Source organism: Maniola jurtina, chromosome 13 (assembly GCF_905333055.1).
Source record: "Maniola jurtina chromosome 13, ilManJurt1.1, whole genome shotgun sequence".
Taxonomy (NCBI): domain Eukaryota; kingdom Metazoa; phylum Arthropoda; class Insecta; order Lepidoptera; family Nymphalidae; genus Maniola; species Maniola jurtina.
Genome location: NC_060041.1, coordinates 7152058 through 7167357, shown reverse-complemented (window position 1 = coordinate 7167357; position 15300 = coordinate 7152058). Strand labels below are relative to the sequence as shown.

General features: G+C 36.0%; 3 protein-coding genes across 3 annotated transcripts in view; all 3 read right to left on the bottom strand.

Annotated features, from left to right (window-relative positions):
* Positions 1-4912, bottom strand: part of LOC123870808 — a 72948-nt gene extending 68036 nt beyond the window's left edge. Inside the window, exon 1 of the mRNA XM_045914260.1 lies at positions 4612-4912. The gene's annotated coding sequence lies outside the window, so the exon portion shown is untranslated. The remainder of the gene's footprint in view (positions 1-4611) is intronic.
* A 3990-nt stretch (positions 4913-8902) lies between these two features.
* On the bottom strand, positions 8903-11247 carry LOC123870827 (mediator of RNA polymerase II transcription subunit 21). Its single transcript, XM_045914289.1, has 3 exons — positions 11039-11247; positions 10128-10406; positions 8903-9512 (listed from the first exon to the last, which is right to left on the bottom strand). Exons 1-3 carry the CDS (start codon positions 11078-11080, stop codon positions 9387-9389), a joined length of 447 nt encoding a protein of 148 aa, XP_045770245.1. The 5' UTR covers positions 11081-11247; the 3' UTR covers positions 8903-9386.
* A 1101-nt stretch (positions 11248-12348) lies between these two features.
* On the bottom strand, positions 12349-15112 carry LOC123870812 (solute carrier family 35 member G1). The gene is made up of 2 exons (XM_045914266.1): positions 14929-15112; positions 12349-14812 (listed from the first exon to the last, which is right to left on the bottom strand). The coding sequence occupies exon 2, from the start codon at positions 14804-14806 to the stop codon at positions 13766-13768; it is 1041 nt and encodes a 346-aa protein (XP_045770222.1). The 5' UTR covers positions 14807-14812; positions 14929-15112; the 3' UTR covers positions 12349-13765.
* Between the last annotated feature and the right edge of the window lie 188 nt (positions 15113-15300).

The window sequence follows — 15300 nt, the reverse complement described above, 5'->3', positions numbered from 1 at the left end:
GGCCTTTAAAATATGATAATGAAGGCAATATACAGAACACAAACCTCACGTCCACTGACTTTTAATGATCTTGTGTATGATTAGGAATAAAAATCTTTCTCAAAAATCTTTAAAAAGCTCATGGGATTTGAATGCAGAAACAGATTCTTAGGGTTACGTGCTCAAAGAGTAAAAACGGAGCCCTGTTCATGTCACTCTGCTGTCTGTCTGTCTGTCAGTGTCTGTACGCGTGTCACAGGTCTCTTATATAGCTCGTTGACGAATTAATGAGTTACAAATCTGAAATTTTGGTATTTGGTGGAGAAAGTTGACCAAAACCAAATATTGAATTAGAAATTCAATTTAATTATTTTTCAAGGGAGCTAGGAAAAAAAATTCTTATCCTAGCATGTTGGGTAGCATAAGTTAAGAGCTCATTGAGCTCAGATTATGATAATGTATTTATTAAATATGATTTTTTATCTTAAAAAAAAAGGAAATGGGGGGGAGCGTCAAGGTTGTCAATTTTAGACCATTTTTGTGAAGAGAACCTGGTTAGGAATATGAAATTTCGGTATATTATGTACCATGTACTATATTTCAACAACAATGAAGAAGAGTGAGGCGTGACTCGCACTTGACCGGTTTTTTAGATTTGTAGTTTCAGTTATAGCATGTGTATTTAGCAAACATAAACAGGACATTAAAAATTTTCGGTCAAGAACGAGTGGTACCCTTTTAGAGTTCCGTACATAATTATGACATCATAATATTTTGAGTGTATGAAATATTTCTTTTCCGAGCTAGAACATCGCAATTACTTTTTAAAACGAGTACTATTTAATTAAGTGAGACTTTTCCCGGCTGAAATTGCATGTACTTATCTACTCAGTCGGTCTATGCGACTGTAATATCTCGGCACTGTTTATACCAGTGATATAATATTATGAAGACAGGGAAGCCGTGGCACATAAGAAAAATCCGTGGCCTAGCGGCGTAGGCTATTTGCGTAGCGGTCAAAGGATAAATTCTGGATTTTGATAAACAGATAAATATTTAAAAAAGACGAAGTCGCGTGAAAGAGCTACTAAAGTGTGAAGTAACATTTGATTTTTTTATAAGTACAATAACTAGCTTCTCTTTACATTATTTTTAATTCGGTGGTCTTTAACTACTCATTATATTACATTATCATTATATTAAGTATACTTACGTAGATATTTACTTTAGAATAGTAAACTTAAAATCTGCAAACTAATGCAATGCAACATCAAAATGAAATCCATAAAGTTTGCAAAGGTTATGCATAAGCAAACTAAAAAAAACCCGTCATTGGCTTCGAGAAAGTGATGATTTGTCGAAACCGGCTCTGGGTGCCACTCTTTTGACTTTTCCAGCTAACCTCAGACATAAGTATATAAATAATTTAAAGTAAGTAGAATAATAATATGTCGAAATCGAAATTCAGAGCTTTCGTCACAGCGTCCAAAGGGAATATTATACCTATAGAGCCGTACAGTGTCCATTTATTATACACGTAAGTACTATTCCGAACAAAACAATTCCGAATTCAATATTCCAAAACATATTCCGAAAATCAATTTTACTATATCTATCGCTATCTATCGGCAGTTCGCGGGTAGTAGTTGGGTTTTAGTGCTGTTTAACTTTATTAAGACTAAATTCATAATTACAATACCTGTACCTACTGCACCACTAATAGATATGAAAATGGCAATTGGCTTCTAATAAACTGCATTTTATTATCATTGACCGCATTTAACTGTTTAGGGCAAACACAATATTCTGCCGGTTATTTAATATCGTATTAAATAAATTGTAAGTAATTAATATTTCAATTTTACGATCTATTTGTGGTTTATGATCATTATTATCATCAACCCATTGCCGGCTCACTACTGAGAACGGATCTCCTCTCAGAAGGAGAAGGGTTTGGCCCTAGTTCACCACGCTGGCTATAAGGGCGGATTGGCAGACTTCGCAGACTTCACATACATTTGAGAACAATATGGAGAACTCTCATGCATGCAGGTTTCTTTGCAATGTTTTCTTTTACCGTTAAAGCAAGTGATATTTAAATGCCTAAAACGCACATAACTCCTAAAAGCAAGAGGTGCGTGCCCAGAATCGAACACCTGACCTTCGGAATGACAGGCCGACACGGCTTTTTTATCGGTTATGTAAAGTAGCCTGTTTTTCTCAGGGATGCAAGCTACTTCTATGCCTCGTAAAATCGGTTAAATGGATGGGCCGCGCGCGTGAAAATCTAGGAGACAAACAAACAGACAGACACGCTTTCGCATTCATATTATTAGTACCCATATGAGTATCGTCTTCTCGGAGCGAACACTTCTTTTCAACACTCAGCGTCATTCGAGACGCTTGGACCTCTGTACCAAACATTTGAGCATTTCATAGCAGCCTGAAATGGTTCATCATCATCAACCCATCAGCGGCCCACTACTGAGCACGGGTCTCTCCTCAGACTGAGAAAGGTTTAGGCCATAGACTACCACGCTGGCCAAGTGCGGATATCAGGCTTCACACACTTTTTGAGAACATCATGGAGAACTCTCAGGCAATGTAGGTTTCCTCACGATGTTTTCCTTCACCGTTAAAGCTAGCGATATTTAATTTTTTTAAACGCACATAATATAACTTCGACAAGATAGAGATGCGTGCCCGGAATCGAACGCTGGACTTCCCGAATAGGAGACCGAAGAATTAGGTACCGCAGATGTCGTAGAGTATATTTTACTAAACATAACGTATAAAAGGAATGTCGCAAACATCTCGCAACCTGCTGACTCCATGGATAAATCAACTTTCTTCGAAACTGATTTCTATCGACTTAATAGAAACTTAAACTTGATAAATAGCTGAAGTAGATAGCTGTTATTTTAATATACCTAGGCATTCTATACCAAGCTAATATCATTATCGCCTATATGAGTACCTAGGTACCTACTATCTAGATACTAAAGAAATCTTATTGAATAGGTGAAGTCGTAAATTAGATATGTATTGACAAGTCAAACTCGAAAATTATACCTATTATTTATTCAATCAGGATCTCACAGACCACAACATATCCTTTAATTATTTAACTTAAAAAAGCTTAATTTTATTGAAATAAAATTGTTTTGTGTGATAAACAATTATTTTCGTCATCTTACGCAGGTACATTTTAAACTAAAGCCAGGTTAATGGCATTGAAAAAGTTTTTGATTAAAAAATCCAAAGATCTTTTCTCTCTTTGAGAAAAATCTTTTTTAGAGAATAGTGCAAAGTGCAAACCAATAGTTGATCTGTATTAAAGACTAGATGATGCCCGCAGTTTCGCCCGCGTGGATTGGTCAGATCCCCTGCAGCATCAGGATTGAGGAGTTGGAATCCAAATTTTTTATGGAACAATGTCAACAGTTCCTCTATCGATTAAGAAAATAAAATACGCAAATCGGTTCAGAAATCTCGGAGATATCAGTGCATAGGTAGAAAAACACAACTCGTCCATTTTTTAAGACGGTTAAAAGTAGCATATGTTACTCTTTGGTTAATCCTCCACTTGTCTGTAAAAGTCCCGTCAAAATAGGTTCAGCCATTCCCAAGATTAGCCCGTTGAAACAAATAGTCACTTCAATTTTATTTATTAGTATAGATTTTGATGGGACTTTCACGTTGCACGTCGAAGTAAATTGTGTTAATTGCAAAGATATTAAACTGTACCTACCTAGTACCTATGTAGGTTTATGTTTGAACTCTGACTAATTGTCTAAGATCTTTTCACGTATGTACAGTAGGTAAGTAGGTACACACGTACTATGTTTAAGTAGTACAACTAATTAATTTATACAAGTGTGTAAGTTCATAATTGCATCTACCTAATTACGTTAATTAATGTTACTTTTACTTGCTCTCAAGTCTCAAATATGCAAATGGGTATGATATATAATTTATAGGAATTAAGTCTTTATCACGATATTCTAGACGTACCTACCTACTTACATAGATAAATCCATACTAATATTATAATTGCGAAAGTGTGTCTGTCTGTCTGTCTGTCTGCTACCTTTTCACGGCCCAACAATTTAACCGATTCTGACGAAATTTGGTACAAAGTTAGCTTATATCCCGGGGATGGATATAGACTACTTTTTATCCCGGAATATCAAAGAGTTCCCGCGGGATTCCTAAAGACCCATCCACTTAACCGATTTGTATGTTTACTTCCGAGGTAGCTTGCGTCCCTGTAATTGACATAGGCAACTTTTATCCCGGAAAATCAAACAGGGAACTGTTTGAATTTCCGGGATAAAAGTTAAGTAAAGGGATCTTTAAAAACCTAAATCCACACGGACGAAGTCGCGGGCATCCTCTAGTGAGAAATAATAATATATCGCCTAGATATTATTACTTGACTTCAAGTAGGTACCGTGTTTCCTTAGGAAGTTTTCGCAAGTAAATTCATTTCGAGTTCAGAAAAAGTTTTACTACTTATATCTACCTAATAATGTAAAATATTAATTCGTGTTATATTATACACTTACATAAATTATGTATTTTATTATAATAAGTTACTATGTAACATTTCTAATCTGGTCAACTGCATACCTGTTGCGGAAATACGGGCGAGGGAGAGCAGACCCGTCCTTCCGGGCGTTTTCAAGTTTTCACATTCACTTCTCCGCTTCAATCAAGAAAATTACACTCGATCGTGAAATTAATCGTCTCAAATCAATCACAAACACAATCTCCAGTCTGTACACAGTCCACTGTTAATAAAGTTAATTATTGAAACGATGGAATAGAAGTTGTATACTTTTGTAAACAATTTCGAGTCTCTGACGTAAACAAGTCTTTTCGATGCGGACTGCGGTTTCGCTTTCGGCGCTGCGTGTTCACGGTAAGAAGGTTGGTTATCAACTACAGGTATGTATGAAGGCGCGGCGAGCCGGCGAGAGGCTGGGTTGCATAGATCTAAGCATTAAAGCATGGTTTGCGAAACTTCGTCTTTGATAAGACTGTTAGAAAAGTGAGAAAAGTGCAGTGGATTTGGTCCTATTCTACTTGAGAAATATTGACTTAAAAGTAAAACATGTCTTTACTTTAGTTAATAAGAAAATATTAATTTATTCCATAGGCACCTGTAATTAAAAAGAAAATCGGCCAAGTGCGAGTCAGACTCGCACTTGGCCGGTTTTCCGCGCACCGAGGGTTCCGTACTCAGGTATTTTTTCCAACATTTTGCACGATAAATCAAAAACTATTGTGCTTAAAAATAAATGAAAATCTGTTTTAGAATGTACAAGTAAAGCCCTTTCATATGATACCCCACTTGGCATAGTTATCTTACTGTGAAAATTGAAACACATTTTAATTATTTTTTTCTGTGATGTAACCACAAATTCACGGTTTTCGGATTCATTCCTTTACTTGTGCTATACGACCTACCTACCTGTCAAATTTCATGATTCTAGGTCAGGGAAGTACCCTACCTATAGGTTTTCCTGACAGATACGAACGGACAGACAGACAACAAAGTGATCCTATAAGGGTTCCGTTTTTCCTTTTGAGGTACGGAACCCTAAAAATCATGTTAAAGCCCTCAATTTTGCACCATAGCGACTATATACTTAGGTCAACTCAGGAGAAAATCTTCGATGGTAATATACTGACCGAAGATTTTCTCCTGAGTTAGGCATTCACAGGCTACCTGTTTTCCTTACGATATTGATCTGTTACAGAAAACGCGTACCTAAGGAAATAATTTTTCAAACGAATAGGTGCTACTTAAGTGGATAGATACTTTTCCATGAGAAGTCTAGAAGTCATAATATCTTTGCATTTTAAGTTTTAACCAATTAACTATCACGATTCGGGACTGTTCCGCTGCTTTAAAAAAAACTGTTGTGTAAGAAAACCAGTTAAAGATCCAGCTATTTATTGTTAAAAGTATGTAAGCTTTAGGGAAAACTAACTCGTAATATTAATGATCTTACCCTATTACTATTTATCGACTCTCATATTTACTCTACACCAAAGTCTATATCCATATTAATATTATGTCTGTCTGCTAGCTTTTCACAGCCCATCCTTGTAACCGATTTTGATGTTCGGTACAGAGTTTACATCCCGGGGATGGACATTGGAATTTTCCGGGTTTTTATCCCGGAAAATGAAAGAGTTTCCACGGGATGCTTATTAGGGATATTCTGTTCATTTAACAGATTTTTATGGATAGAGAATACAGATAGAGTTTCCATCCCGAAGGCTTTTTATCCCGAAAAGACAAAAAGTTCCCACTCGCTAAATTACACGGGCGAAGTCGCAGGCAGGGTATATCTAGTTTGTTACAAAAAGGTTTTTAAATGTTAGGTACATATCGCGCAAACAATTCTATATTTTCAAAGGAACGTGAATGTAGTACCACAACTAAGGTACCTTTCTTTCATTGCAACCTTAAGGTGACCATTTAAAGGTCTCAAATCGAATATCCACAGAGTCGCAGGTAATGTCATAGTAGCCGGTTTTCCGGATGACCCGGAATTGCTGAATGCAGGTGTGCCGCATCTTAAGGCCTTGGATACACAAAGCGCGATGGAAACTGCATAGTAATCCATTATCCAAGCCAATCCATCAGCCTGTATGCGTCCACAGCTGGACATATGTCTTTTTAAGAGCGCGCCACCAAACATGATCCTTCCTCATTCACCCGCTCCCCGCCACTTTCTTCGGGTCATCGGTCTAGCGGGCTGGAGGTCGTCCTACACTGCGCTTATCGGTATAGGTATGGTGTCCACTCCTGAACACGGTAGTATAATCCGTTTTTAGGGTTCCAAAGATTGCCAATGGGATCCTATTACTACGCTGTCCGTCTGTCTGTCTGTCAAAGGGCTGTATCTCGTGAACCGTAATAGATACTTAGAGTTGATCACAAAAACCGTTCAGTTACAATTTTATAACAATTTATGTTATCTTAGTTAGTCAAAATCAATGACTTTATTTATGACAAAGTTACAACAAACGGTTAATTTATGTGCCACATGGTCTGGTCTGGTGGGAAGATTCGGCCGTAGCTAGTTACCAACCAAGTTACCAACTTATACCGTAAGCCATGCCGCAACGCGATTTAGCGTTCTTGTACGATGCCGAGTATAAACCAACTACATCATCACTTACCAGCAGGTGAGATTGCAATCAAGGGCTAACTTGTATCTGAATTTTAAAAAAACTTTATAATCCTAACGCCGCGCTGGGTGGACTTTAGTGGCTAGGTACCTAATGAGTTCATCTACGAGCAATGGAGATTTTCTTTAGAGTCGCGCATTGTTCATCCAAGCCCTAAATAAATAGATATCCATGATAACTGAGCAGGACGTCGCCATGTCGGTCGTCAGCATCGCATTCATTACAATGTATTATCTATTAATAGTAATTAAGGCATTGGGTCATTCAAGGAGGGTAACTTTTAATTTAACTCTTTCCACAGTTAAATGACGACCTCTTATATTATGCGCTGTAGCATAACATAGGTCCTGAGTTCGATTCCAAGCTCGGACAGCTTAGTCACTTGTGATCTGCCCCCCGATTGTGTAAGAAAAACGTATTCATAATCGTAATCAACAGCAAATTCTGCTCCTTGATTGGTTGAACTCCTTGTTCTCATTTTTTCACAGCCAATCAAGAGGCACAATTTGCTACCCATTACGATTACGATGAATACGTTTTTCTTAGACAATCGGGGGGCTGGTCTGGTGGAACGATTCGGAAATTTTCCCAGGGTTGAAATTAAAAAAAAAAACAATCAAATTACAAAAAAAAAACTTTAATCCATGAGTAATACCAAACTGATAATTTTATAAATAACTTAACACTTAAACTATCCGTATTTTGTAAAATTAGTTAGCTCATGTAAAAAGATTCAATGAGCTATGTTCTTCGCACATCTATCATAAACGCGGCACTGCGCAACGCGGCGTGGTAATACTTTCCATACTTAATATTATAAATGCGAAAGTGTGTCTGTCTGTCTGTTTGTCTGCTAGCTTTTCACGAACCAAATGTTTAGCCGATTTTGTTTGGTACAGAGTTAGATTACATCCTGGGGAGGGGCCATAGGTTACCTACTTATTATACCGGAAAATCAAAAAATTCCCTCCGGATTCTTAAAGACCCATCCGTTTTACCGGTCAGTGTAAAATGTGGAAAAATAAAGCATGCGTCCCGAAAATTGACATAGTCTACTTTTTATCCCGGAGAATCAAAGAGTTCCTACGGGATTTAAAAAAACCTAAATCTACGCGACGTCGCGGGCATCATAGTAGTTTATATCAGTTTGTTTGGAGCAAAGCGCTCTTGAGTGACGCCACAGGCAACAGGGTATAAACAAAGACCTTACTGGGTACAAAGGTACAAAATGCGTTAGTACCTTTATACTATAAGTGTAGGTAGCCTATTATTATTATAAATACATTATTATAAAGTCATCTGTCACAACTCACATTACACAATCTGAAAGTTGTGTAATTGTGCGTGAGGATCTTCGGTTTTGTTATTTTTTTGTAATAAGTACTTACTGTTGTTTGTAATATGACGAAATTGCAATGGTTGCAGAATCAACATACCTCAACCTCAACTAAAATAAACAAAATTTAAAGTGATCAGATATATTACTATTAAATTGTTAAAGTAAAGTTTTAAAGTTTTATGTCCACAAAATGCAATTCGCTGCAAGTATAACTTAATTATTACATTAATATTACTTATCACACTAATATTATAAAGGCGAAAGTTTGTATGTGTGTGTGTGTGTGTTTGTTACTCCTTCACGCAAAAACTACTGGACGGATTTGGCTGAAATTCGAAATGGAGACAGATAATATCCTGGATTAGCACATAGGCTACTTTTTATCCCGGAAAACCAAAGAGTTCCCACGGGATTTCGAAAAACCTAAATCCACGCGGACGAAGTCGCGGGCGTCAGCTAGTTAATAATATAAGTGTATCACAAGCGATAAGGGCCACAGCAGACAAGATACTATTAGAATAAAGGATCGGCGATTTTGCGTCATTTTGCAACGTTTTAACGACTTTCTGCATTTGATCAGTGTATTAAATTCGCGAGTTTTAGCGATTGTTTAAATGCTGCTTTTAACGACTTGTTGCGATCACTGAATTTACACTAAATCGCGCGTTTTAGTGTTCGGGCGTAGCATAGCATCGACCTTCCAAAAATCGACTTGATCGCTAGAACTTGGGATTGTATGTGTCTTGGAGTAGAGCATTCAAACGCGGAATCGAGCTTCCGAAAAGCAACTAAAACGCCGATCGCTGATGCTAAAAGCATCATGTCTGCCATTGCCCCACATACTGGATCTTCTCATATCCTATAACTGAGGTTTCACATCCTTATTTAGAATTAGGGCAGGATTCTGCATATCAAGCTGACTCTGTGCAATATCACTAAGGGCTCCTTGTATCTTCTCCAAGAGTATTTCTCCTTGACGCACAACCTAAAAGTCAAAAAGCAAATTTTACTTTGCAGAAACTAATCTCCACCAAAATCTACCATCCAAGCGTAATTTATTTAACACAAACTAGATGATGACAGAAAAGAGCAGTAATAGCTTAGGGGTCCAGGATTTAATCCCAGGCAAGCATGCTTCCTTTGCAGAGTTAGGGCTGTTCAAGTATTCACAAGGTGTGTTATAAACTAGTAAGCTGTAATAGCCTAGTGCTTAAGAGTTAGGACGTCTGCCTCCTAATCGGAGGTCAGGGGTTCGATCCTGGGCACATACATCTAACTTTACGAAGTTATTCAGATAGTGATTGTAATTTAGTCTGTTCGAATTCATGGGTTTATATTTTATTTTATTCCCATGGGAACTTTGATTTTTGAACTGACCTTTTTAAAAATCTTGTGAAAACCCATGATTGATATCCCCGGGATGACTATCTCTGTATAGAATTCCATCAAAATTGGATAAACTTTGATGGAATAATAATCGTCAATCAATAGTATTTAGTTCTAACTGATAGAGCTTAATACTTAGAGCTATCAAGCCTACACAAAGAAATTATGTTGATTTTGTACTGAAAGTGTTTTAGTAAAACGGGTACACACTCACTTCCTCTAATTGCTCAGCAGCTTCCTTATTCTCAGCCTCCAATCGTCTCAAACTCTGCACCTGAAGTTCAGTAGAACTTTCTTCACTAGGCAACGACTCTATAAGTGTGTCAATGTCCTTGGCACAGCGGGAAATCAATGTAGCGAATAGCAAAGCATAGTCCTCCTGGTTCTGCTGTTGCTGTGGTGTCTGCGACCCGCTTCTCTCAAACCCAGGGAACTTACTAGGTATTGAAAATTGTTGTAAAATACCTATGCTGTTGCAGAAATGCTCGGCTTGCTGAAAAAGCAAATAATCATGATCAGGTCATTGCCAGCCTGAGCAACAAGAGTTAAGCCTCACTCATTGTCACTCAGGCCTAGTGCAGATTGACAAACTTCACACAACTGTTTGGAAACATTATGGGGGGACCCTCAGACGTGTAGGTTTCCTAGCAATGTTTTCCTTCACTGTTAAAGCTCTGATATTAATTTGTTTAAACTGCATATAACTCTGTAAAGTTAGAGGTGCGTGCCCGAGAGTTGAATGAGTTAGAATGTTTGTTGGATCATTTGCAAAACAAGATTATCATGGTATATGGTGTATAAGGTGATCAGCTGGCGCCCGCTGTCTGCCGCATGTTTTGCACGTCCAACTGGAACTCAAGTTATCCATGAGCCATGTTGGTCTAGTTGTAAAAGTGCATGTAAGTCGATTACTCTGAGTCAGTAGCATTAAGCCAAATCAGTACCTAACTGAATGGTCTGACTGGTCCGCTGAATTCGGACCAGTCGGATCAATCAGTTACTTTTTCGTCCTATGAGAGCATGTTACGCCGTCGATCCCGGTAATATTACTAACATCAAATGAAAATTGAAATAGTGCCCCTTGTAGTGCCCATGCAAATCGGGTACCTAATCTTCTGTACATACCTGATTAATGGTATCCTGTAACTGCGTTAGCCTATCCGCCATTGTTAAATTGATAGTTCTTTGAGAAGCCGATGTAATGTAATTTATAAATTCTGAATTTGTTTAATGATCTGTGATTCTTAATAATAATAATTAAAGTAGTAAAAAGTGTAACATTCTACAATCGACAGCATAAACAAAACAAAGACAACTGACAAACAGCTGGCCACAGAATACAGATCACTATTTATGGCTGCCAAAAGAGAATGTAACCAACAACCAAAGAGTATGTAATCACTGTAACAAAGAGTATATAACTGTAATGCTGGCTGACAGGGAGTGCTCTATAGATCTATTGATTTCTATGGCTCAAAACCCGCGAGATTTAAATTTTAAGTATAAAAATAATTTGATCCAACATAGTTTATAATCGATAAACTTTGAAACTACTAAACCAATTTTAATAGGCTATATATTGTGCATTACATACTACAGGTATAACCTGAGGAGGCCGGGTGGATCAGTTAGACATAACACAATATGATAGCCAGGGCACGCCAGGGGCAGATATTTCGTAGTCTATAATATTTAAAATATGTTAAGAATAAAATCAAAACACTAGGTATTTAAATGTAATATAATCATAATGTTGTTTTATACTACCTAGGTATAGGTACCTACCTACTTAGATAAATACATAATATTCCAGTTGTAAAAACTAAAATATTCTTTCAGTGACCAATAAAATTGTTTGAGAAATAAAAATTTCAAGTTTCACATTACTATTTAGGTATCACCTTTGACTAGATCACACTCAGTTCAGGTATTAAATGCGAAAGTGGTGTCTTTCTGTCTGCTAGCTTTCACAGTCAACCAGTTTTGTAGATTTTAGTAGGCATTCTAATTGCAACAATGGCAGTATCATTTCCACGTTTTTATATAAAAATCTTTACTTGATAAGGTCCAGTTTAAGAAATTAGCTCTAGTATCGACTAATTTGTGAGTTACAGTCGATACTAGAGCTAATTTCTTAAACTGGACCCTTTCAAGTAAAGATTTTTATATAAATAGGTGGGGATGATACTGTTATTGTCGCAAATAGAATGCCATAAGCGTACTTTGTCGTATTAGTTCACAAATTGCGAAAAACCAAATAAAATTTGAATTCTGCGGGCAGACCCGTCGCATTTTTACGTGACACCAACTGTTACAGAAATAACTAAGGAGGTATTTGGCGCTCATTAAATTTCTGCCTTATTTATATTGACTAGGTATTTTCAACCCATAAGACTTAATTATTACATAAAATTATCTTTCTGGTCATTTTAGCAACTTAAGTGCTTAGTTTCTGGTTTTGACTTAAAATCGAAAAAAATATACTGTTGAGTGGCCAATCCGTATCTGATACAAAGCCAAACATGATAATATTATTTTTTGTATCGAAGCAATAGTGTCCGACTGTAGATCCAAAGCCGAAGCCAATTAATCAGCTATTGCCACAATCTTTGGGTGAAGCCGAAAGTTTAATAACTCTAAGAAATTCAGTTCAAGCTTGGCTAAAAGTCAATGGTTTTTTTTTAGTTTATGTTGACTATTTGTCATGTTAAACTTATCATAAATATAGGGAGCAGTTAGTATTTTAAAATAATGTCAGTTATAATACTTAATTAAAAGTAATTTTAAAAGCAGTTGATTGAATTTAGATAGCTAGAAACCTTCGACTTCAGCCAAAACAAAAAGGTTTAATCGGACATTGGACACTACAAGTTATCCTCTATGCATAAGCATAAGCTACATTAACAACTTTATAATCTACACAGAATGTTACAGAGTTTATGACTATAATATAAGCTATAAATATTGCACTACATAAACACACAAAAATGACAGAACATTTTTGTAATAAATTATGATCTAAATAAAGATATTAAATTTGAATGATTATGGGCTGACTTTAATTTACATATTAACTTTAAAATACTTTTGACTAGAATAGTTTACAATAGTAATACAAACTTACAAAGATAATATGTGAATAACATCATAATTACCTTACCTAAATCTAGAATAGAATAGCAATTAGTCAACAAAAATATAATCTTAGGTTAATGGGAACATAACATAACACAGCAAACAAGTACAATACAACAGTTAACATTAGGTGCAGCAGATTCATAGGAGTTAGGACAGTCTTTGAAGATAAGTACATAATGCTTAAAATTATTTACATTTTAAAAATTTACATCTTCAACTATCTGCAGTCAAGTGTAACTAGCGAGAGTAGAACATGATTAAATAACAAAAATAAAAATGGTTTTACTTGTTGACTATTGCTGATGAGTGATGGCTTATTTTAGTCAGTTAAAATATTATTGCTAATTGTAGTGCAAGGTCAGCTAGAAACTGTTTCTATTGTATGCAGAAAATAACTATTCAACTCTTTCAGAGTTTGTAAATACATAATTACATATTATCTTCAAGTTATTAGCTTTCTATAATTTACAATAAATATTACTTTCAATAATACAAAAATATAAATACATAGCAATAAATTCTAGTGGCCCACCAAAATATTATTAGGAAACTAGTATTCTGCACACTGGAACTATAGGTTACAAAGCTTTGTGGTTCCAACATTACATATATTTTTGCAATACACTAGAAAGGTGGCAAATATAAGTAATCTTGGTAAGTAGAAACAGTGATCACAGATTATAACAGTAAAAATTTACCAGAAAAAATCATCAATTACTGTGCTAGCACTCCAAGCTTACCCCTCAACTGTGAATCTTCTGGCAAAGCTAATGCCCATTTTCGTAAGCCTACAAGTAACACAGAACTCAGTACTAACACAGCCCCACATACTGAATACTTACTTGGTATTTCATCAAAGAACATTACTTGCCATAGGAAGGCAAATACTATATCTGCGGAACGAGCTATTGCTACAGGTCCTGCCTGTTCCATTTGTAGAGACATTGTCAACAGAATTTGTCCCAAATAACTAAATATAGCTAAACATACAACTAAAAATCTCTCAGTTCCACAGTTTGGCATACAAAGAACACCAAAAACAAAAGAATAAAACAATGTTTGCACAATGGCTATAGCACCAAAGTTTGTCATGATTACAGAAAAATGTAAACCTTTGAGGACTCTAAGCAATACATAAGCATTTGCTCCAAATATTGTTGACACAAATGCAGCAATAGCACCTCTCAAACTATTATAGTTTGGATTGCCGACAGATTCACTTTCACCAAATATAAAAGGTGGATGTGTGATTAATATTACACCAACTAAAGTTAATACAATTGAAACTGTATTCCAAATTCCACAAGGTTCTTTCAAGAAAACCCTAGCAAAGAGAGCCACAAATACTGGCACTGAAAATACAATTACAGAGGCGTCAGCTAGAGGCATATTTCGGAAGGCATAAAAACTTAACATTAGCCCCACTGTTCCTACAATTGATCGTAATACTAGTAGAATACGTTTGCCTTCAGGGAATATAGGTTGCTCTGTGTATATAACAATTGGTAAAGTAGGCAATAAGACTCCTATAAAGCGAAACATTGCTAATTGCATTGGGTCTATATTTACCAGACTCTTGACAATAACAGAGCATAGTGAGAAAAATAGTGATGAAAGTGTAGCTAGTAGTAACCCGAGGTAAGGACATCTTTTGATAAGCGGCCTCTTGTTCTCCAGCAGGTTAGGAATTGTTTCATCACCACTTCCAACAGAGAGATCAGCTACAAGATGTTGCAGTTCTAAAAGCTCGGACATAGCTCACTGAAATGACACCCAGCATATAGCATTTATAAAGGAATTCAAATTTAAACTGCTGTATTCAAAATAAATAATTGTACTTCACTAATTAACTCAAATTATTAGTATAAAACTCGTACCGTGAATAATATATTGACAATCAATTAATGTAGATAATAATATTAGATTGTTAGGCCCGAATGTGATATTGTTATTAAGATTTCATGGCTTCATTTTATTTACAGGGTTAGGTACCTACTAATTTAATGTACTTTCGAAAAATTTATCAAAATACTTTGCTTTCAAGAATTATTTTCATATTTTGACGAGTATTTATTCGTCAGTATTTCGTAGTTATTAAGATTTTGACAGTTTTTTTTTCGCCAAAGACTATGTTATCAGTCATCACCAAGTTAACAGATTCTATGTAACTTTACAAATTACGGCTCTGGATTCTAGCTCTTTTATACTTATTTTGACAGTTGTCACAGACAAAGACAATCACAGAGTAC

Excerpts from the sequence above, each read along its gene's own strand:
- LOC123870812 (XM_045914266.1), bottom strand. The coding sequence starts at position 14,806 with ATGTCCGAGCTTTTAGAACTGCAACATCTTGTAGCTGATCTCTCTGTT.
- LOC123870827 (XM_045914289.1), bottom strand. The coding sequence starts at position 11,080 with ATGGCGGATAGGCTAACGCAGTTACAGGATACCATTAATCAG. Across the intron at positions 10,407-11,038 it reads TACAGGATACCATTAATCAG|CAAGCCGAGCATTTCTGCAA; the intron begins GTATGTACAGAA and ends TTGCTTTTTCAG. Across the intron at positions 9,513-10,127 it reads CTGCTGAGCAATTAGAGGAA|GTTGTGCGTCAAGGAGAAAT; the intron begins GTGAGTGTGTAC and ends TTTGACTTTTAG.